Source organism: Manacus candei, unplaced genomic scaffold, assembly GCF_025592945.1.
Source record: "Manacus candei isolate 608988 ecotype Guabito, Panama unplaced genomic scaffold, ASM2559294v1 h1tg000003l, whole genome shotgun sequence".
NCBI lineage: Eukaryota > Metazoa > Chordata > Aves > Passeriformes > Pipridae > Manacus > Manacus candei.
The window spans coordinates 19,755,116-19,778,921 of record NW_026138051.1 but is presented as its reverse complement, the minus strand read 5'-3'; the positions used below and the strand labels follow the sequence as shown (position 1 = coordinate 19,778,921).

The 23,806-nt window shown below is 54.8% G+C and overlaps 1 protein-coding gene across 1 annotated transcript in view; it reads left to right on the top strand.

Annotated features, from left to right (window-relative positions):
• The first annotated feature begins 1,301 nt into the window (after positions 1-1,301).
• SLC16A2 (solute carrier family 16 member 2) overlaps positions 1,302-23,806 on the top strand; it is a 41,854-nt gene continuing 19,349 nt past the window's right edge. Inside the window, exon 1 of the mRNA XM_051791101.1 lies at positions 1,302-1,785. Within this exon, the coding sequence (XP_051647061.1) occupies positions 1,302-1,785 (484 nt within the window). The remainder of the gene's footprint in view (positions 1,786-23,806) is intronic.

Here is a 23,806-nt window from a genome sequence, read left to right as displayed (position 1 = left end):
CGTTCCCACCGGGCACGCCGCCGGGGACGGCGATTCGGGCTCATCCATCGGCGCGGCGGCGAAGCGGGAAGGCGAGAGGAGGAAGCCGCATCTCCCATCGGTGCATCCCTCTGGCTCGGGTCTTGCCAGCGCTCACACAGAGCCAGGGAGAACCACCGCTCCTCATCCTCTGGGTGGGAGGAAGCGGATGGCGATGGAGCTGGCAGTGATTTACGGTCGAGAGCAGGCGGGCAGGCCGAGGAGAGGTTTTCCCGGCCGTAGCCACGTCTCAGAGGGGCTTCACCAAGCCCGGCGAGCCGCTACACGTAAACAAACCCTTCCCAGCCCGCAGCCCGTGGCCGGGCGCTGCTCTGCGGTGGGGGGAGAGGAGGGGGACGGTGAGGCCCTGCTGCCGCCTCCCTGCCGGCTCCGCACCCTGCACTGTAATTAATATCCCTGGAGGTAAAGAGAGAGCAGCGGGAGGTTGGGATGTATTATTTTACTCTGATAGGAATCTGACACTGACACAGCCATTAGGGGAAAGAAAGAATAATAACTCAGACTTGGCATATACCAAAGTCTCAATACCTCCAGCATGTGAAAAGACAGCCTTTAATATGTTGGTGGGTTTGTAATTATTTATTGAAAGACAAAAGGCAGAGCTTGCTGCAGAACAAGGCAGAGGCGAGAGAACAGCTCCCAGAAGCACCGGGTTTGGGTGTCCGCTGCTATCCCGCCTGGAGAAGACAGCATGGGGTGACCCGCGGCCCTGAGAACATCCCGCTGCCGGAGTGAAGTTGGCGGCTCCCCGCAGCAAGAAGCTGGGTTGGTGTTACGAAAACGCTCTCCAAACTTGGCAGGGGATGCCAAAAATCCCACCGGGAAACCCGGCACGGAAGGAAACACATCCCCTCGCCGGGTGTTTTGCCACCTGCTCGGGCGGCTCCCGAGGCTTCGTTGCGGGGCGGGGGGAGCGGCAGTATCACCCGCCTCGGCCATCGAGAGCCCCCCTTACCGCGCCCGCGGGATGCTCCCGCAGCCCGGTGAGAGGCTCCGCGGGGCCAGGGGGCAGCGGCGGCTCCCCCCATCCCTCCTGCACCCCCGCGCCCGCCGGGCCCCGCGGGGGCGGCGCTGGCGGGGGCCCGCCCCGGGCCGGGCCCGCCGCAGGATGCGGCGGCGGGGGCGGTGCGGCGGCCCGGCGGGCGATGCGGGGCCGCGGCCGGGCCCGGGGCCGCCTGTGAACCCCGCGGGGGGGTGGCAGGGGGGCGCAGGGGGGCGGGCGGCCCCCGCCGCAGGTAGGGACGCGGGGGCCGAGAGACGCGATGGAGGAGGAGGAGGAGGATGGAGGCGGCGGAGGAGGGGAGGCGGGGAGTGAGGCTGCAGCAGGAGGGGGCGGGCGGGGGGGCCGGCCGGGGGGGGCGGCGGGCATGTGGGACCGGCTGCGGGGCAGTCGGGCGGCGGGCGGCGGCCGGAGCGGGGCCGCGATGGCGCAACGCGACGAGAAGGTGCCGGCGGCGGCGGGAGAGAGCGAGCCTGGGGCCGGGGCCGGGGCCGGCACTGAGACTGAGACTGAGGCTGAGGCTGAGACTGGGACTGGAACTGGGACTGGGACCGAGCGGGGGCCGAGCGGGGCCGCCGCGCCCTTCCAGCCCCGCGAAGGCGGCTTCGGCTGGGTGGTGGTCTTCGCCGCCGCCTGGTGCAATGGCTCCATCTTCGGCATCAACAACTCCTTCGGGATCCTCTACATGATGCTGCAGAGCGACCTGGGCGAGGGGGAGAAGGACCCGGCGCTGGAGTTTAAAACAGGTATGGCTCCATGGCCCCTTCCCTGGGCCGGGCAGGGCGGGCCGGGGGTGCCCGAGCGGGGCGGGGAAGGTGCGGGGAAGGTGCGGGGAAGGTGCTGCGGCGCGGCCGGCGCTGCCTCCCAGAGCTGGAAGCTCCTTCTCTGCTATGTTGAACCACGATTACTCCCTGCCCCCTCTATCCTCGTAGCCGTGGCTATATTTATCTCCGGCAGCATCATGTGTTTCTAAGCTCCGATGTACTCAATTAAAAGTAATTCGGTGAAAAGCACACCCTTAGCCTGTCCTGCCGGTGTGTCTTGGGGTAAGGACAGCAGAGCTGGTGAATCAGCTGCTGGGTGTGAGCCACCCCCTCTAGTTTTCATTATTATTGCTATATTTTATGGGTTTTCAAGCTTTATGTCTGTCTGCCTTGTTTGCCGTGGGTGGCTGCAGAAGAGCATCTGCCTCACCGACACGCTTCCTCCGAGCGAATCCATTCAGTGGGAAAGCCGGCGGAGGGCAGGGCTGGCAGCACTGCCTGCGTGGTCACACCGAGGGCAGCGCAGGGTCTCCAGCACTTAATATCCCTTAAAAGGGACTGCATCCAATTGTGTGTTTTGGTAGGACCTTCAAGCTTGGCCAGGATGCCGACTGGGTAGTGTTAACATGGAGAAGAGGAACGTTTCTTGCTGCCAAGACCCCACTGTTGAAGCAGACTTGGCAGAGGGACACCAGCCCACTGGGGTGCTGGTCCCAGCCAGACACCAGTGTCGGGAGGCCCAGCCTTGTCCTAGGTCCTTCTGTCCTCCCCAAAAGATCACATCCACCCCTACCATGGACACCCATGGCCCACCTTGCTTTTGTCTGCCGGCTGGAGACAAGCACTTGACATTGAGGGAGCTTGCTTGTGGTACTGTCCTGACTCCGGATGGGACGTAGGCAGCAGCCAGAAACCAAACCAGGCGTATATCGCAGAGAGAGGAGGGTCAGGGGTGTGTGAGAACCTTAAAGCCTTATTTTGGGGACCAGTGTCGCCTGCGCTCCCTCCCTTGGCTGACGCATGACTGGTGAGCGCACGGTGAGCGCTCCGGGATGAAATTCATTACAAGATGCACCACATTTACAGATCACAAATTAACTCTGTGATACTGTTACCAGAGAAAAGCTGTGACCGTGTAATAACGGGCAGTAACGGGGTGCGCTGAGAGCTGTGGCCATGTGGCCGGTTATAATTAGGGTGATTGATGGGCTGTGAGTGTGTGTGTGCACGCGTGTGATGCCCAGGAAGCTCATCGTGTAGCTGGCTGTTTCCTCTTCCCTGTGATCGTATCTAGAAAGCCTAAGGCAGAGCTCTAAAGGTACAAGCAGTAACAAAAGAAATTAAATACTGTGAGTTCTGGTGGTTCAAAGGCTCTGTGCCCAAGACAGAGGCTGTAAGAGTCAGCATCTGCCTCTTGCTCCTGCCACCTATTTATTTAAGGCTATGACCGCACAGAGGCCTCGAAAAAGAAAGGCATGTGGGTGTGCAAGGTGAGCCTGGACTCGGTAATTAAATTGCTTGGGTGATGAATATATGCATTTTGGTCTGGGTGCTTAATGAAGAGGCCATTAATAACCCCTGCCTGTTCTGCCTCCGTGCGGGGGGGGGTGGTGCGGGGGCTCCGGCGGTGATGGAGCCCATCTGCGGCACCTCCGGGGCTGCAGCTGCGCGGGCTGGGGCCGAGGGCAGCGGGGTGCAGCACGGGGCCCCCCTCCAGCCCTTCCTCCCTCACTCCCACCCCTCCCCGCTCAGCATTGCATAATTTCCCTGCGGCGCTCGTTTGCGTGCAAACATAATCAGGAAAATATTGTAGCTCCTTTCCAAGCGCTAAGTGATATGGCCTTCCTGAAAAGACCGGTGCTGTCTGTTTGTCCTCCGTCAGTCTGATCCTGCCAGCTGCAGGCAACAGCCGGACCCCAGGGTGCCCCTCATCCTCTGCCAGCTAGGAGCAGGTTGTAGGGATGAGGATCAACTCCCTGCTCCCACACAGGCATCCATTATGGCCGTGGGCATGGCTTAGCCTTTTGTGTCTGCTCTTAACTCTCCTCTCTGGTCTCAGGGAGGTGGGTTTGTATCAAAGAGGGGATTTGGAGGCAAAATGGGGAGTGATGCTGTCAGCTGTTCAGGCATCCCTTTAAAAATAGGGTTATGTTTATGCTAAAGCGGGTGCTAGTCTGCACTAAACAATAGCCGCCCCGGCTATAATTATCAAGGTTTATTTCTTGTTTGCATTGGTCACGTTTTCTCGCTTTTGATCTTGAGAAACGCAGGATCCGTGGAGTTCAGGTCTGGGGTCAGGCTTTGAAAACAAACCCTCTCGCAGCAATGCATCGAATGCATAGGCTGGGTTCTTTAAAGAAATATACTGTGCTGCCTATATCAACAAGCAGTGGCGGGCTGGGGCGGGCGGGCTGCTGCGACCACCGCGTGCCCCTTCCCCGTGGGACGCCGGAGCAGGACCTTTGCAAGGCACACTCAGTGCTTTCGGGTTTGTTTTCTTTCGGGGGAGTGGAGGAATGCTGAGACTAGAATAAAAAAAATAATGTACATGTGAGCACTCAGGCAGGAAAAAAAAATCTCGTTCTGCTTTGCTGGAGAGGTGTTGAGTGATGCTGGAGAGTGTTCGCTGGGAGATGAATGGCGGCGTTTCCCTCCCGTTGTACAAGGCTCGTTCTGGTGCTGAGGGATCCATGGGGCAAAGCCATCCTGGTGCTGGTCCCATGAGGTGCAGGCTGACAAGGAGCCAAGGCACATATGAGCCATCCCAGCACACTCATCTTTCCCAGCCCCAAAAGCCCATCTGAGTGGCAGAACAGTCCTGGTAAGCATTAACTGGGCATTGACCTTCTTAAATCAATGTCTGCTCTGCCGCTGCTTTGATGCTCTCCCAGCCTTGGGAGAGGTGAGCACAGGGTGACCTTGTCTCTGGCCAGGGCTTTGCCCTCAGCCAGGGAGGTACTGCTTGCACCTGAGCCACCTGAAGGTCCCAACAGATCTCTGGCTTCCTGGGGAGAGCTGAGGGTGACACTTCTTGGTACACCTTATTCCCCCAAAAGCATCCTTGGAGCCATGCTTGAGGTCTGGCAGGCCCCAGCGGGACAACCTGCAGGGGCACACAGATTATTTTTTAAAAAAAAAAGTCTGTTTATCTTTTTCTTCTCCCCTCCTCCACTTTGTGTCAATACCCCAGGTATAGATTAACTGTCTTTGCTTAATATTTAATGTTTTGATTCCTGGAAATGGAGCTGCAAGCACTTGGAGAGGTGGCCTGAGGAGCTGGTCTGGTTTGGCTGCAGCACCTCTGAGTGCATCCATGTGTTCCCTGCAGGAACTTGGGGAGCAGCTTCCCCCCTTTAGTCCAATTCCCGATATGAGACTGCTGCATCTCCTTGTGCTAGGAAAGCTGGACTGGTGCATGGGCCATAGCCCTTGACTTATCATATCTTGAGGCCAAGGCATGGCTGATGTCACCTTTATTCCTGAATTCCCATCTGTTTTGGTGGGGAGTTTCTTTGTAAGCACTGATTTCACATTCTTAGGGCAGGTGAGCATAGCTGGAAAAGGCTATTTTTACTCCAGTGTTTGTAATGGAGGCTTGATAATAACTGGTGAGTTTGTTTCTTGGAGAAAATAAAGCATTTTAGTGTTAACAATCTTATGAAATACAGGAAGGAGAAGCCATGGGCTCCTCTCTGGGCTGAAGAAGAATCCCAGGGTGGATGTGCATGGCTGAAGCTCAGGGAGCTGAGAAGAGAAACCCCAAGATGAGGGTAAATCACAGAATGGTTTGGGTTTGAAGGGACCTTGAAGACCATCCAGTTCCAGTTTCATCCCCCCGCCATGGGCAGGGACACCTTCCACTAGCCCAGGTTACTCCAAGCCCCTCCAACCTGGCCTTGGACACTTCCAGGGATGGGGCAGCCACAGCTTCTCTGAGCAACTTGTGCCAGGGCCTCACCACCCTCGCAGCCAAGAATTCCTTCCCAGTATCTCATCTAACCCTGCCCTCTAGCAGTCTGAATCCATTCCCCCCAGCCCTGTCACTCCAGGCCCTTGTCCAAAGTCCTTCTCCAGTGGGCTCTAAGGTCTCCCTGCTCCAGGTGAACACCGCCAGCTCTCCCAGCCTGTCTTCAGAGCAAGAGGTGCTCCGGCCCCTGAGAATCTTTGTGGCCTGCTCTGGACTCACTCCAGCAGCTCCATGTCCTTCTTACGTTGGTGGTCCCAGAGCTGGATGCAGCACTCAGCAGAGAAGGGGGTCTCACCAGAGCAGAGGGGGAGAATCCCTTCCCTCAACATGCTGGTCATGATGAATTTGATTGCAAGAGCTAATTCTTGGAAATGATCCCAACAAAGTTGTCATGGGGGTCATCGCCCCAGTGCTGGTGCTTGGGAGGCTCCCATCTCCTGAGGGTCACACTGTAGTTGTCACCTTCTTACCCAAATCTGCAGGATTTGGAGCTTTTATTAATTGCAAGGGAGCTGTGCTGGCCCCGTTTCACAGAGGCATTGGCTGAGGGTGCTGTGGACCTCAGCATTCCTGGAGGCTCTCCCATGTCCATCTGGGTTTCCAACTCTTCTCCTAATCGCATGGAGGGATGCACTGACACGAACAATATTTACATAGCCCAGATGGGGATGTAAATCCAGCAAAAAGAGATTAAAATGATGTTTTTATTACCCAGCCCTGCTAGCTGGGGAGTACAAAGGGCACCATGGAGCTTTCACAGCTTTACTGGGAGTTTCCCATGGTGGGATGCCAGTGTGCCAGCACCAGGCTCTTCCTCAGCTCAGCTCCCTCTGTTTTGGGAACTGGAGCTTGTGATCACAGGGAAACAGGGGTGAATTTTAGAGGAACTGGGTTTTTGTTGCCTGAGCTGATTGCAAGGTGCCGTGTGAGATAAAGCAGCCTGAAAAGCAAACAAAGCCCAGTCATGTTGTTAAACCTGGTTCTTGGGGCTGTCAGGAGTGATTAAGGTTATTAGGAGGCTGGAGTGCTGTTTCTAAGGGAGGTTCTTGTTTTTTGAGACTGCAGGGGCCCTCTCAACCAGCACACTTGCCATTTTAGTGGGGTTTAGTTTATTTTTAAGCATCCTCCACCAGCCAGCCAAGGAGATGCTCCAGTCTCAGTTGTATTTCCTGGTGGCTGTTGTCCTCAAGGGGTGGCAGCTCCCGGGACCTCACTGTGGTATATGAAGAAGTGAAGTTTTGCAGTTGGTTTAGAGTTTTTGGGTTTTTGGTCCTTTTAGTTGCAACTAAACAAACAAAAGCACCTCCACCTTCAGGGGATTGGATCGTAGATTAAATTTTAAAGGCACCAGCTTGCAGCTCCATCACTGAGACTAGGTTGGGAGGAGGAGGAGGAGAAGGAAGAGGAGGAGGAGGGATTGGAGGGCAAAAGGGATGATGCTGCAGGGTGTGAGACTGGGATGGATGTGGAGGTGTGAGGTGAGATGGGGTGTGATGTGATGCAATGCCATGGGGCTGGAGGGGGGGTTGGCAGCAGCAAAGGAACACTTTGATCTGTTTTGTGGAAAAAGCCAGAAGTTTGACAAGTCACCCTTTAATTTCCTTAAGAAGCCTTAGCAGCTGGAAGCCGACCATCAACTGTGATAGTTCACATCCAACACCTTAAATCAGAGCTAATCCAGCAGGTTGGGTGAAACCCCGCAGCCGGAAGGCGCCGCTGCCCTCGCTGGCAGTGCCTTTGGGCCGGCAGTGCATCGCTCATGTGGGTGTTGTCACCACCGTGTCCCTGGGACAGCTCCTCTCCCTCCCTCCCTCCCTGCTTATCCAACATGTGTCTGCTCACAGGGCTCATCCTGCTCGTGGGGCAGCATCATCCGTCACCCAATCCTGCCATATACCAGCCTTCCAAAAAATCCCGTGGTGTGATGGGGACCATCAGGGTCGGTGGATGTGGAGCCAGGGCCGCCGAATTCCCTCCGGGGTTTCTAGGGCTGCTTGGGGTTTCCATCATCTCAAGGCTGATTTTGTATCCCATGGTGTGCAGGGGGAAATTCCCACTGGGGACAGGGGTGGTAACCAACCAACCCTGCTCCTGCCGTGCTAACAGGGAGCTAATCCCAGTGGGATGGTGACCCTGGTCACCACTGCACCTGGTGGGATTTGGATCAGTTGGCACCATCTCAATACAAGGCCAGGGAAGCCTTTGGCTGTTTTATCCCAGTCACTCCTCAGACCCTGGGCCAGGCCGTGTGGCAGTGCCAGCAGCATGGGGACAGCACTGCTGTTGGGGACCTTGGAAGCACTGGGGCGGTGCCACGGGCGCTCCCTGTCACCCATCACCCCCAGTGTGGGATCCCAGGGCTGTGGCCCCATGCTGGAAAGAAATAAGGCTCCACTCTGCCTTAGTAATCGTGGAGTAGATTGGAAAAGACCTCTAAGATTGTCAAGTCCAACCACACTGGGATTTTGCCCACTTTTGGTTGGTGTCCGGGTGCCATATGGAATTTTCTGGCACATCACCAAATACCTCAGTCTGTCCCACTCACTTGTTTTTGGAATGATGACCCCTCAGGGGTTTCCTGCGAGCTGGTCAGAGCACGGCGGAGGATGCCAGCATTTCACAACTGGGGCAGTGGCCAGGCACCCACATCTTGCAGCCAGCAGTTTCCCTTGAGGGATCACTTTTCCCCAGCTTTCCACAGCCATGAGTGTGTGCATCCATGGCATCACCATGGCAATGGGCAGCAAGAGGACTGGGCACCTCCTGTACACCGATACAACACATGTACAAATGTGCCGCTGCACCCATTGCAGCAGGGATTTGTTGGGTTTTCCCTTCCTCGAAGGATTGATTATTCCCTCTTGCCAGGGAAGGAGATGCTGCCTTTTGGCATTTTCCCCTGAGGAAAAAGGCCTGGTGGAGTGGTGTGTGCCGGGCTGGGCACTGCCGGGACCCATACCCGGCTCTCACACCGGGCGATGCCCGTGCCCACCGCGGAGCTCGGTGCTCTCCGGGCTCTTTCCGTGGATCCACAGACAGTTGGGGCGGTTGCAAAACCCACATGACGTGTGCTGGGAATTGCTGCAACACGCTCGCAGGCGCGAGCCATTCCAATCTCTCCCAGGCACCTCGTACAACAGGTCCTGCCAGTGCCGGGGCCGGCGGGGCAGCGGGGCTGCCGCGGTGCCCTGCCCGCAACTCTGCCCGCAGCTCTGCCCGCAGCTCTACCCGCAGCGCTGCCTGCAGCTCTGCCTGCCCGCGGTGCCCTACCCGCAGCTCTGTCCGCAGCTCTGCCTGCCCGCAGTGCCCTGCCCGCAGCTCTGCCTGCCCGCGGTGCCCTGCCCGCTGTGCCCTACCCGCAGCTCTGCCTGCCCGCAGCTCTTCCTGCCCGCGGTGCCCTGCCCGCTGTGCCCTGCCCGCAGCTCCGGCCGCTCCTGCCGCTGCTCCCGCGGATACACCCCGGGGGCAGGATTGCAGCCAGGGAGGGTGGCACAGCCCTGCATTCCATCAGCACGTTTTCAGGTTTTTTCCCCCCCTTGCCCTTTTATTTGTGGATCCCTAAAACATTACCCGATGCAAGAGCTTCCCCTGCCCTCAGCACATCCCTGGAGAGCCAGAGCTGGGTGAAGCACAGGGAAAGCCCTCAGGAATGGCTGCCAGGTCACAGCCCCGTGTCTCTGGTAAGTTGTTTTGCTAGAACTCATCTTGGGCATACCTGGCAGCTGTGCCATGCCATGCCATGCCATACCACCCTCTGTGTGAGGAGCAACTCAAGGTGCTCTGAACAACCTCCTGGACTCATGTGGGATCATCAAGAGGGATCACCAAGAGGACATGATGGCATGATGGCATCTGGGCCCTATCACAGCTTTGCACCTTTGCTTTGCACACCCGAGGGCAGCTCCTGCCTGGAGATATCCTGTACCTACGTCCCTGCATCCCACAGGGTGCAAAGAGAAGAGCATTGCACCACACTGCTGGAATGTGAGCTCCCAGCACTGTGTCCTGGTGTCCCAGTGCAGGCACCCCAGTGCCAGATGGAGAGGGTGCTTTGGGGTCAGTGCTGCCAGCAGTGTGGTTTTGGGAGAATCTGGTGTGCAAACCTCACATTGCAGGAGGCAAGCTGACTAGACCCTGCTACTCCCCATCTTTGGGGTTTTTTTAGCTTTGGGTTTGGGTTTAGCAACTCAGTGACGGTTTTTGGCTTGCTTTTCCAAGGCCAGGTTGAACAGGGGTTTGACCAACTGGTCTAGGGAAGATGTTCCTGCCCTTCCAAGCCAAACCATTCCATGACCCCGTGCAGAGCAGGGAGTGGGGCTGGCAGCTGCCTGTCCCGGGGTGGGGAAGCCCCGTGTGCTGCACAGGCCTCACTGCATGGGCTGACTTGTTGGGGTTCGCCCCGAGCAAACATCGGGGCCCTTCTCGGGGAGGAGAAACAACCCTACCACAGTGCCTGCAGTGAAGGAACCTGCTCTGAGCACCCACCCATCACCCAGCCCAGGCACCAGCTGGGCCAAGGACCCCAAGGCACGTGGTCTCCCTGCCCAGTGGCATCCCCAAAAGCCCTTTTCTTGGCCATCTCATGTCAGGCACCAAAAGAAAGATTTTGTTTCAAGCTCTTGGCCTTAATCTGTCCTGTGCGTAAAAGGGAGACCAAATCCTTCCCTCTCGGGGGGATGGTGGTGCTTGCCAAGGAACTGGGGGTTTTGGCAGGAGAGTTTGTACAAACAGCAAAGCAGTGGCAGCTCAGTTAACCAAGCCAGAGCCCACCGAGGTGGGAGTCAATTCTAATGGCAGCTCCTCAGGTGAGGGCTGTGCCTCCCGTGCTCTGTCTGAATCGGGTCTGACGGAAAAGAATCATCTGTGATTAAAAATCGACAGTAATTACATAATGGGTATGCACCAGATGATGCCCAGACAAGCTCCCTCCTGGGATTTCCCAACTTTTGGAGTGTTTAACTTTGCAATCATCCTAAAGAGCTTCCTTCTACCATGGGGGGGGGGGGTAATTATTGGTGTTACGGCAGCAGCTGGCACGATTGCACAAGGCTCGGCAGTGGCACCGTGATCACCAGAGCCAGGTTGTGGCTGCTCTGCCTCCTCTGATAGTTCTGCGGCATCATCAGGCACGAGAGACAGACCTCCCCATTCCTTCCCCAGCATCACAAGGGCAATAAAAAAAGTAATAAAATAGGAACGAATTAAAAAATAAGAGAGAGAAGCTGCTTTTTAGGTCCTGCCGGCAAAGCGAGCGGGGCAGTTGGGCCATGTGCTCACTCTGCGACCGGTGACGAAAAGGCAACGTCAGGATGTTCTTGGTCGTGGGCCAGCTGTTAATCCATGTATTTCAGCAAAACCCAATTTGTTCCTTAAGTTTTGTGGAAGTGGGGAGAACTGGGGATGTGGAGAGCTTGCCTGGGATTAAACCTGCCTGAGAGCCAAGCACGCCAAGCTCGCGAGCCCAGGGAGAGCTTAATTAAAGTCAATGGAGAAGCGTTTCCAAGAAAATAATACGGGGTATTTAAACGGGATATTTTTGTTCTGGGCCCAGAACGTCTCCTTTTCCCCTCTTCGGTGTCAGCTTTAATAAAACAAAATGAGACCTCCAAGAAAAACAAATTGGAGCTCTTAAAAGGCGCTGCGGAGATAAAAATCAGTAACAGTGTTGCTGGTAACACCTTGGGTTATTAAAACGGAAAGAATGCTAACGATGCGATTTGCATCGGCCTTTCTTGTGGCTGCTGCCGGCAGGAGCTGCTCGCCCTAGGAGAGGGGCACGGGCTGGCTGCCCCTCACCGTGGCCTCTGGGCTGCGGGTGCGGGGAATGGGCGGCTCCGCTCCTCGCTGGCCGGGTGGATTGGGGCATATCTGGGAAACGGTCACGCGGGGAGGATTTTGGAGGGCTTTAGTTTCCTTCCCTAAGGCTTTGCCGACAGCTCGCGGGGTCGGGAGCGACGCTGAGGTCAAATACTAAAAGGCTTGGAAAAATAGCAAGAATCAGGATTTCAGGGACACTGAACTTAAAACCAGCTTAAACCAGGGCTGGTGGTGTTGGGGAGGATGCCATAGCCCACCAGAGCTCTTTCAGAGGTGATGAACGTGTGGATGGAAATACCACACTGGACTTCCTATGTGGCTTTGCTCAGCACAGCGAGGTGCCTGGCTGGGAAACTGGGGTCCCCTCCTCTAAAAGCAGTGCCCCGACCCCGCTGGTGAGGCTGAGTGTGCCGAATCCGGTACTACAGGGCTGCTCTCACAGTGCCCTGCCCACTGGCAGGCTCTGCCAGCTGCCTGGTCACATGTTGCTCCCCAGGATGCTGGAGCAGGGACTGGGGGAAGCATTGGGGATGCAGGAATGACTGGGGAGCAGCTGGTGATGTGGGCTTGCACTTTGGTCCCTCCACCATCTGCTCCTACCTCTCCACAGTCAGAATGGATTCAAAACTGCCCCTTTTATTCCGTGTGCTCCCATCCTGGCCAGAGCTGACCATCTCCAGGTTGGAACCTTCCTGGATACCCAGCAGGGATGGGAGTAGGGCAGTGCACAGACACAGGGATGATGCCGATTCCCCAGCTTTGGGGTTAAGAAGCCCAGTGCTGCTGTGGGGTCCTGTCTGTCCATCTGTCTGCCAAGCAGGGGGATGCTTTTGGCACAGAGTGGCTTTAAAATGCCCAGAGTGATGTCATCAGCCCCATAAACCCACCCAAGGGGGATGCAGAGGCCAGCTCCTGCCTCACTCTCGTGCCCAGCTCCATCAGATAAGGCAATTATAGCTTTATCACTTAATTGCAGAGGATAATAATAGCAGTGGTATTGAGATAGGCCATTGCCAAGGAGGGAATATCGACGGCAATGGGTTCTTATTTTTCCTTTTTTCAAAATAAACTCACTGGGGCCTCAGTGCTGCTGGAGGTTTGAGGTCTTTGTGGGGATCCTCCTGCCCTTACCCACCATGTCCCCTCCCCATGGGGAAATTCAGCATTAAACAAAAGCTGTGCCGACCACCCTGATGCCAGGGAAGCTGGTTCACAGCCTGTGAGAAACCACCCTGGGAGGGAAAAGGGCAAGGACCGACAGAGGTGTTGTCAACCACTTTCTGGACAGCTTTTCCCTTTGCACCTCAGGAATGTGATTTCCATCCCTCACAGGTTTTTCCTGTCCCACTCTCTCTACTGCACGAGGGCACGGGGCTAATGCTGAGTGTCTGGATGCCCTTGGGAGGGACAGCCAGGGATGCACCCTAAAGCCCTTGCACCAGGCCCTTCTGCTCTGGGTGTTGAGTGTGAAACACTCACCCAATGCCCCGGGTTCATATCCGGCAGCTTTCCCAGCCTGCTGGAGTGGTGTGGGAGAGTGAGCGAGGCATCAGCCCTCATATCCACAGTTTACTTGTCTCTGACTCATGTGGCCCCAGTTTTCCACTGTCCTCGTGAAACGCTGGGGGAGTGCCATGAGGTGAGAGCTCCCAACATCAGGATTTGGGGCATTTCTCTCCCAAACTGACCTGGCAGGGGCTTTTCTGCCTTGAAAATGGGGATTTTCAAGACCCAGGGTGGGTCTTGAAAAAATCTGAAGTTTTGCCATGCATTTCTGATGTCTGCAGGGTTGGGTGATAAAAACTCAGGTCATCTGGGGACAAGGGATGGCTTTTAACTGGGAGAGCTAAAAGTCCTTTGGGATCTGCATTTTAGGAGAAGGCTTTTATTAAGGGAGCTTCATATAAAATCAGATGTGTTGCCCAAAGCTAAGAAATCATAGCAGATTTTTTTAAAGCTGTTAAACTCTGCCCTGCTTCAGTGTCAACCAAAGCATGAAACAAAGAGCCTGGAGAGGAGGTGCTTCAGGACCCGGTTTGACTCCTGTGACTGGCTGTTAACTCCCGCTGACCCATCCTAATCTACATCCGGAGATAAGATTAGGCTCTGTCTGGTGTTCAGAGCTTGTCCCCTCCCTTGGGACAGCATCAGCCAGGCTTCCCAGCCCCACCATCTGCAGCCTCCCCCCTCCACGGTTTGTGTCCCACCGGCCTCATAAACAAAAATGACATTAAAAAAAATCCCCCCAGAAAGGAGTTTTTACAACAGGGAGGCTTTCTCTGCTCTGTGAAGGTGGTTGCTTAGACTTTTATTGCTGGATGAAGAGAGAAGGAGGAGAAAAAACCAACCCTAAAAGCCACAGGGAAGATGATGCGAGGCAGAGCAGCACAGAAAGAGATGTCTTTGAGGGTTGTGATGTTTCCTCTGCTTCCGAAGCAGGAATTAGCTATTGCAAAATGTCAGGCACTGCTGGGTGATTCCAGCCCTGGCCACGAGCCGAGACTTTTTGCAGCAGATAACTCTCGCTTTATAACCTGACTGTGCCGGGGCAAAGCTCAGGCTTCCACTGAACATTTGAATTTGGGAAGATGATGAACCAAAAAAGCAGGATGCAGGGCTGGTATGGAAGCAGCAGGTTGTTGGCTGGGTTCCCCATCAGTCAGGGCTGGTGACGAGTTGATCTCCTTTTCCATTTTCTTATGAATGAATCAGTTTTGGCTCGGCCGGATGGTCAGACTGGTTAAACGAGAAGCAGCTGGTATCAGTCTCATTAGCACTGGAGACAAAAGTGAGCCTCTCCCTGGCTCTGCAAACTCTGTGTGATCCCGACTGGCCCGCGGCCACCAGGACTGGCAGCAGCACAGGAGCCCCCAAGCCCTGACTGGTGGGGGTTTGGCTCCTCCATCGCCCCATTCCTTCCACCTCTGTGTCCCTCCTGGCTCCTGGACACACTGAAGTTTTGTGGCCAGGTCACACTAAGAGGTAGATGCACACAGGGACCTGCATCCCGAGCCTGCAGCTCTCTAGTGCTTCTGTCCTTGCTCAGTGCCACAGCAGAGATGCTTCTGGGGACAGTTTCAGCCTCAAGTTGCCTGCGGTACCCGCAGGGAGCACGGCTGTGTTTACTGTTCCAGTCCCAAGGCAGCTCCAGCTTGGAGTTGGTCCTTGGCCAGCGGAAAAGGCTTGACATTTTGCCACAACTTCAGATGTAGCAGCTGGAACCACAGAATCACAGAAAGGTTGGAAGGGACCCATCAGGATCATCGAGTTCAACTCCTGGCCCTGCACAGGACACCCCAACAATCCTCCCCATCCCTGAGAGCATTGTCCAAACACTCCCAGAGCTCTGGCAGCCTTGGGGCTGCGCCCACTGCCCTGGGAAGCCTGATCAGTGCCCAACCACCCTCTGGGGGAAGAACCTTTCCCTGAGATCCAACCTAAACCTCTCCTGACTCATCTTTCTACCATTTCCCGAAGTCCTGGATTTGGGCACCCCTCCTTCCCAGGGCAGGGGCCTGTGGGCAGCAGTGAGCTGTGGTTGTCTTTGCTCAGCCTGTGGTGCAGATTTACCCTGGTCTCACCAGTCCTCCCTTCTTTGCTGGTACCCACCAAAATACCTGGCTCCCAGCACCCCTGTCCTGCTCTGCCTGTCCATAATGCCACTGCCATGTGTGTGCACCAGTTCCCTTGGGAAGGTGTAACAGTTCGTGGGGTATCTGGGGGGTCACTGCCGGCCACTCTGTGTAGGTTTTCAGGGCTGGAATCACCCCCCTGCCACCCATCCCTCGTGGCAGGGACAGGCAGCAGAGGTACCTAAGCCAAGAGACAGAGACCACGCAGCACGCAGGGAATCCAGCAGCGAAGAGGACTTTATTCAAATTTCTCGCAGCTTATAAAGGCTGCTGGGCCAAAGAAGCGATTGGCCATTTGGCTAGCCAGTGTAAGGAGACAGTATAATAACTATGGCAACACAGAAACCAATGGTAAAGTGAATTAAGAGCTTCCAAACCCGACAGGAAGGAACTGCTCCATGCCAGGATCTTTCAGAGGCTGAGCAATCTCATGATGCTTCTGCAAACAGCATCCCCAGGGCTGTCACAGAGCACGGTGTCCTCCAGCACATCTCTACGGATCGGACCTGGGGAGAGCAGAGATCCACCCCATGCTTGGGGGTTTGCATTCCAGGGCTGCCCGTGGCCCCTCACATCCCTCCTTACCCCAAAATCCTGTCAGGCTTCAGCTCTGCGCTGCTGAATCCACTTGGCACCTGCTTTTCCCTTTGCTCCTGGGCGTGGATGGGCTTTACAGAAGTTGGAACTCAGGCACGTGAAAACAAACCTGGGAACTGTGGAGTGTGTTCCCTACAGCAGTCCCACACCTGGCACCTGAAGGGACAGGGTCGTTGTGATTCCTCCCCTACCCCAGAATGCCATATTTCCCTGGGGAGGAAGAGGAGGCTCCCTGGCCAAGAGGTGGGATGCGTGGCTTGTAACCCTGACTCACAGGACCAAGTCTTACCCAGTAACTGACAGAAGCCTTTATTAACCTGCCCTGTTGTTTATTCCCACTTCAAAGCCCTTGATGCAGCAAAAAGCAAAAGCATTTCCCCAGAAAAGTACATTAATGTTTCACCTGCCTTCAGAGCCCTTTGCTACCGAGGCCTTGGAGTGGCCCAGGCTGTCCCCAGTTCCCCTCGGCCTGTGAAACACTGTGTGGCTCCAAGGGAGCCCCGGTTCTGCCCGCAGCCATCGCGTGGGATAAACCCTGTAGGGCTGGGTTGTTAATATATATGTATATGTGTGTGTCCACAGGCACACTGTGTGCGCATACGTGTGTGTGGATGGCCGAGCCGCAGCGGCGCAGCAGCAGGAGCTGGAGGGCTCCCCGGGGTCGGGTTCCTGGGCTGCTGGGGATCACCCCGCAGTGAATCCCTACACCTTGGCCGTGGCTCTTCCCACCCTCCCAGAGCACCAAAGGGCAGGGCTGGCCCTTCCCTGCACAGCGGGGCGGCGGCCGAAGCCACCCCGTGTCTGAAAAACTTTCAAATGAGAGCAGGTCAGCCAAAAGTGACAGCCCGTTGGCAAAGGGGTGGAACCTGTTCCTTGCCGGGGAATAAAAAAGAATTAAATGAGAAATTGCTGGTTTTCACTTTCCTTTAGCGATCAGATTTGCTTAATTACAGCCTGGTCTACTTTGCTGAGATATCCAGTTGTTTTCAAATGTTGTCTTTAATGTAAGGAAGCTTCAAGAGATTAAAATCACATGGATGTTTTACCCCCTGTTTGGCCTCTGGGTGTCTGGTTTAATGATGATACACAAGTCTTGTGTCATTTGGGGATCTTTTTCCCCATCATTAGGTTTCAGGAGCACTAGCCAAAGGCACTGCTGTCTGTGCTGGAGACCCAGGGGAAGCTCTCCAGCACTGGAGGAGGAAATAATTTCCCAATGGCCATCAGGAGAAAAGCCCAAATGTTCTACCATGGAGCTGTTTTGCTGCATGGACGCTGCTGGGGCAGATGCTGCCCTGACTCTGTGTCTGCTCAGGGCTCTGCTCAACCTGCTTAAAAATGGCTTATCTTCATCTATTTTGATTTTTAAAGATATTCTTTCAGTGGAGGGGACTCCCCAATGGACCACTGCGGTCAGTCTTTGCCTTGTGTCCCTCATGCTGCAGGAGGGTTTGGGCTGGGGCTGAGCCCCGTGACTGTCTGGTGGAGACACCAGTGTGGCAGAAGAGCTGAGATGGAAGAGGCCATGGCAGGGAGGTGTTATCTCCTTTGTGAATGAAGCTTGGGGGCAAAACAACTTAAAAGCTACCTGATGCCTCAGAAAGCACCTGCAGCAGCCACCATGATTTTCCCTTTCATATTTCCAGCCCCGTATATAGTCTGGTGTTGGGCAGACTTTGTCTTCAGGGAACCTGGGGCTGTTCTGGGTGTAAGCAAATAAGTCACATATCTGAAATATTTTGGTAATATTCGGGTGGTGCCATAGGGGAGGCACCGCCGCCGCCCCAGCCCTCTCTGGGTCAGGGTGTTTGTGCAGAGGGGCTCAGGTTGAAGTTGCCACAGCATTTTTTCCCTCTGGAGCTTGGAGCAGGGTGGTTATGGGCTGGGGGTTTTTGTGGGGAAGATACTGCACGTGGAGCAGAGCCAGCAGTGCATGTGGTTGGCGCTGGGGAAAACATGGGGGATGCTTTCTTCCAACCTCACTCATCCTAAGGGTGCCCCAGCCTTGGCTGGCGGATACTTGGGAGTTTTAGCTCTTTCCACACCATTCCCACCCCCATCCAAGAAGCACTGTCCAAACTTCTTAAACTCAGACAGGTTTGGTGCTGTGCCCACTGCTCCAGGGAGCCTGTTCAGTGCCCAACCACCCTCTGGGGGAAGAACCTTTTCCTGAGATCCAACCTGAGCCTGCCCTGGCACTTCATGCCACCCTCATCCCCATCTCTGTCCCCACCCCCTTCAAAAGACAGCAGGGGACAGTGGGTCATGGTGAGGACACCCCAACCCAGGGCTGGGGTGACACAGCCATGGGGGGTGACAGGAGCCATCCTTCCCTGCAGGGCTCCCATGGGGTAGGTTTTTTGGAGAGGTGCCTTTGCAGGCTTGGGGTGCAATGTGACCAGAGCCAGGCACTGCTCTGTGCTGAGGGGGAGGGACAAGGGACAATTAATTATTAAGCAGTCCCAGGAGGGATGTGGAAGGTGTCACCACACGATGGGAAAGGGCCGGGTTGACTGGGAGGTGTGGAGGAGAGGAGGAGGAAGGACATGCAGTGCTGAAACCTGGGGTTGTTCCTGCTAGAGGACAGAAGGTGCATCACTGCCTTCAACTTCCTAAATAAAAAAAAGGTAAAAGGTGCAAAAAAAGGTAATTAACAGTGTCCTCTGTCCGGTGAGGGACAGGTTGCAAAGTGGTGCTTGGAGATTTTACAGCAAGGAAGGTGTTGGTTGAGAGAAATACTTGGAGTGTAAGAAGAGTAGCCCTTGTCTATGGGAAGGTATAGATACATACAAATAATATATCCTGGAGGGATTTAAAAGTCATGTAGATGTGGCACTTGGGGACATAGGTTAGTGCTGGGCTTGGCAGTGCTGGGTTAGCAGTTGGACTTAATGGTCTTAGAGGGCTTTTCCAACTTAAAAAATTCCATGATTCTATGATTCCAAGGTTGGAGATGCCCACAACCAGAGAGTTTGGAGAAAAGTCTGTGCTGAAATCTGCCAGGCCTGGGAGAAGACCATAGATGTCCTGCAGCAGCATCTATTTGTCTAAAAAACGGTAGTTTGGGTGCCCGGGCGGGTGGAGAAGCTGTGGCCAGGGCTGGGTTTGCTTTCCAACATGCTGTGACTCTCCCCTTAATGCTCAGGGCTGGCAAAGGGCTGGAACTATTTTTCTTTCTGAGTATCCCTTAATTAGCTGAAAGGGAAGGCTGTCAAGTACCCAACTGCGAGGGAAAAAGATCTTTGTGAGCCTGTGACCAGCCCAACATTTTCCTTCATTTATTTTCCCTGACTTCTTTGTTTTCCCTTTGAAAAAAAGGGTGTTTTTATCTTTCCCTTCATTTAACTGCTATTTATTTGCTGGTAAGTGGAAGGAATTCAGCTGGGATCAGCCTGGCCCCTGCCAGCAACTGGAGTTGAAAAGTTTCTGTGGGGGAGATGTAAGAGCAGAGCAGGGGGGTTGTTTTACACCCGCCGCCAGTCCTCGCTCTGCAGGTCCCTGGGTCAGGGCCAGCCAGGTTGCATGGGTTTAATTCTCCTTTTTTACTGAGATGTCGACAAGTGCCCATGGGAGTTGCAGAGGGAGGAGTGTGGACCTGGGCCGGAGGGTTTATTCTCGCCGTTAATAGAAAACAGAAGATGGCTCGGGAGAGATTTGGCAGAGAGGGAAACTTTTCTGTCTCTTTCAGCTTGGAAAAAGCATCCTTTCTCACCCCAGTCCCACTACAGAAGGAGGAGCGTTCCCAAACACAGCCCAGGGGGGTTGGCAGAGGAGACAGAAAGTGCCCGGTGATTTCACAAGGATGGAGCAGCCCTGGGCCACCAGCCGCGTTCTGGGAGGGGAACCCACCCTGCCTCCCCTTGGGGGCCAGGAGCCATCCCATCTTCTCTCTGAGGCATCAAGGGGTTGGGATGCCCCAAGTGCTCTCACCCTGGAGTATTTTTGGCATCCTGCAGCCGTGTGCCAGGTACAACATCAGCACACAGGAGATGTGCTGCCAGCTGCTGTGGTGGGTCAGCACTGGGCATAGGCATCCATAGGGATGCATGTGGATCCTCTGGATGGGAGGTGAACCCCTGCCTGTGGCATGTCGGCTTTGCCCCCTCATCCTGGCCCGTGAGCTGTGGTGCTGCCTCCCCATGTGCTCCCAGGCTGGCCGGGAGCCACGGCCCTGCTCCCGGCAGCGATCACGGCCAGGCTGCTCCGAGCGGGAAGAGCCACGGCAGCCACGCATGGGGGGCTGGCAGGGCAGGGCTGAGGTGCTCCCAAAGCCATCCTCCTGCCCTTTGGGACTCTCAGGTGTCCCCCCCAAAAGTGGCAGTACTCATCCAGAATCACAGGCTGGGAAATGGTGGCTGGCACTGGACAGCCACATGCCCCGGCACTGCTGGCCCAGTCCTGGTGCCAGTGCTCGTGTCTTCACAGGCACCTGCCCCCTTCCATCCTTCCTGCTCCCTTCCATTCTCCCTGCCACCCTCCATCCCTCCTGCCCCCTTCCATCCCTCCCTACCCACTCCTGCAAACAGGAGATGAAGCACTGGGGCAAATTCCTGAAGCTGCACCACCCTGGTCCCCCAACTCCACTGTCTGTGGCTACACTAACTGGTTACCAGAACAAGTCTGTGAGTTACATGAAGTGGCCGTGGTGGGGATTCAGAGGAGATGACACATTTTGGGGCTGGAGGAAGAGAAAGGGGGTCACCTCTGGGGGTCCTTCTGGGCATGGGACGATGGCCGTGGCAGGGTGTGAGTGCTGAGCTGTTCCTGGGCTTTGCACCCTTGTGCAGTGGCTGGAGGTGGTTAATCATAGTCAAAGCCTGGTGAAGTTTGGTCAGGTCATGGCTTTTCCAAAGGCCGACAGTTCTGGACACACAGCAGCCTGCACGTGTCTGGGGCCATGGCTGACCCACAGCGTCCCACCAGGGTTAATCATTGCCATCGGCCCTGGGACCTGCCTGGAGACAGCAATGGGAACTGTTCCCCAAAATCACAGGGTGAGGAGCCAGCACACAGGGCCTGGAGGGAATTCCAACTCACCAGGGTGCATTGGACTGGGGAGAGCCCATCCTCCTGGCACTGACCTTGACCCTAACCCAAACTCTAACCCAAATCCTAAGCCTGACCCTAACCCAAATCCTAACCGTGACCCAGACCCTAACCCAAACCCCAGTCATCACTCTGATTTTGATCCTGCCCCTGACCTTGAACCTAACTAAAATCCAAACCTTACCCTGACCCAAACACCAATCCTCAGCCTGACCCTAACCCAAACCCATACCTAAACTCTGGTCTTAACCTTGACCCTAACCCAAACCTTGACCCAGTCCCTAACTCAACCCCTAATCCTGACCCTAATATTGCCCCTGACCCAAATACTAACCCTGACCACAACCCTGACCCTTTGTTCTCCCTTTCATTTTGTAAGGTGGATATTGTGTTTCTTGCCCTGTTGGAAGAGGGGCAACCTGGAGCAGCCTCTGGCAACCACTCAGGAACTCCCTGCTCTCCCTGCTCACCGCACTGGGCCTCGTGCTGCTCTCTGTGCTTGGAGATGGGCAGAGGGGAAGGATCTGGGCTGCTTTGGTCACCCAGTCCCTGCTGGGAGGTTCCAGGGCTGCTGGTCCAGCCTCCAGCTGGCTGTGCTGGGAGATGTGGCTGCTATGTTCTGGGAGAGTAAAAATCCCAGATCACTCCAAACTAAGCCCAGGAATCATGAAACTCAGGTTCTAGCCCCCATTGTTGAAGGAAGGTTCTCCAAAATGGGGCTGGGGGCAGTTGGTGGTTTCCCCACCATGTTTTCCTCACCCTCCCACTTCAGGGCTCCCACCCTTTGGATGAGTTTGTTGTATTGCAGGGGGTGACATCTGAGGGGCATCACAGCTTGGGGAGAAAAACTGTATATTAAAAAAAAGGAAAGATGGAAAAAATCAGGAGGAAAGAGTCCTGGTTTTGGCACCATGAGTCTGGGTGGGCGCTGGCAGCTGGGGGACAGCCGGACCCCGGGCCGGTGCCGCACTCGCTGCTGGTGTCCTGATGCTGGAAGGGGGTTTTATACGTATATAAAAGAAATACTTTCTTCTCCCTGTGGGTGTGTTTTGAAAAGGGGCTTGAGAACAATGAGGATTAACAAGCAGATAGAGAATTAAATGCAGGGTTTGAGTCTTCAAATGTGTGCACATTTCAGAGCACATATTTGTGCCAAGACAAACCCTGTCAGGAATAAACATCGTTTTACATGAAAGGCTAATTACAGATTGGTGCTCCACGGGTGGGAGGAGGGAATTTTCACCAATTAAAATGGAACTTTTCTGGTTTTCATAAAATTGCTGGATGAAAATGCAGCCAGGGGCTGGCGAGGTGTTTGACAGCACAGTCCAAGGGGGGGATGCTCACCACGGGGATGTGTTTTTTTCCCCCCAGTACTGAAGAGTCTTTGCCAGTTTATTTGGCCAGGAGCTGCGGGAGGGCACTGGTTTTGCCCGACAGCAGCTGAACACCAAGAGACCCCTGGGCTCTCACCCAGGGAGATGGGACATGGGCAAATGTAGTCCAATCCAACATCCTTTGGAGCCACCTAACATCAGGAGAGCTTGGAATAACAAGATCCTCAGCCTCCTTGAGAGTGTGGGTCATAGAGAGACGTCTGGATGGGACATAGCCCATGTTGAGAAGTGGTTGCAACCGTAGCTCCTGTTTGTTGGGCAACTTTAGTGTGTGGTGGGTGAATCATGCCTCAAAAATTGCAAGCCAGAGGCAACTCAGAAAATAAAAACCTTCCTGGCCTGTGGAGTGGAGTGCTGGGAATTAAAATCCAGCCTGGGCACATGGTGGGTTTCAGCTGCAGAGCACATGCTGCCTTGTTGCTTTTGGATGGATTTCACAGGAATTTGCATTTCTGGACAGGCTCTGGAGCCTTGGAGGCTGAGGCTGTGGAGGACATGATGCAGCTCAGAAACAAACTCTAACCCCATTTTGCTCTAGCCAGGGTCGAATTTTATGGTTTTGGAAAGAAATGATGCAAAATAAGGCTGGGTCTGATCTTCTCCAAGATGTTGAGCACACGCACCTCAGGCAAACACTCTGGTCCTGCTCCTGCCAAGCGAAACCACAGATTTGTCTCCATCTCTGCTTAGTGTGGCCACGGGGCAGCTCATATTGGGACTTTTCTCTCACATAAGCTGATATCTGTCACTTAGTGGTTACAGGAGGTGGCCTGGTCTTCCTCTCTTAAAAGTCCCCTGCACTCTTGAGAGCCAGGGAAGGCAGAGAGGCATGATCAGGAGAGATGTGCTGGGGTTTCCAAAGCAAAATACATTCCCAACCTGCTCTGCTCCAGGGCCCTGTACTCCTGAACAAATTAAAAATCAGTATTTTGAAACTTTCCTGAGACAAAGATTGAATGGACACTTGCTGGGTCTGTCTCTGGGAAGTTGTTGCCTTGTCCTTGGCCGTGGGACCATGCCATGAGAACAGGAGCTGCCCCTTCTACAACATTCACTTTTGTCCTTCCTCTGTCCTAATACTGCCATGAACATGGCACTGAAAGGGTCTTTAGTCAGACCTGGCCTTGAATAATTCCTCTGAATAATTCCATTTATTCCAATTTTCAGGCTGTTGTGGAATTGTTTTCAAAAGAAAGGAGGGGGGAGAAGTCAGCCAAACCTGATAAAGGAGGACTTTGTTCTGAAGCTTTAGGGTATGGTACCAAGCAGGGCTTGCTATACAATTAATGAGTTTAACTGGCTTTTAGCTGCACGTGATGCACAGTGGCTGCCACCACACCGCCCCACCTCCGCCCAGAGGAGCCCGTCTACTTCAGTTTGGTGCTCCCCAGCTTTGAACTGGGGCTCCTCAGCTTCAGTTTGGGGCTCCTCAGCATTGGTTTGGTGCTTCTCAGCATCAGTTTGATGTGCCTCAGCATTGGTTTGGTACTCCTCAGCTTCCATTTAGGGCTCCTCATCTTTGGTTTGGGGCTATTCAGCTCCAGTTT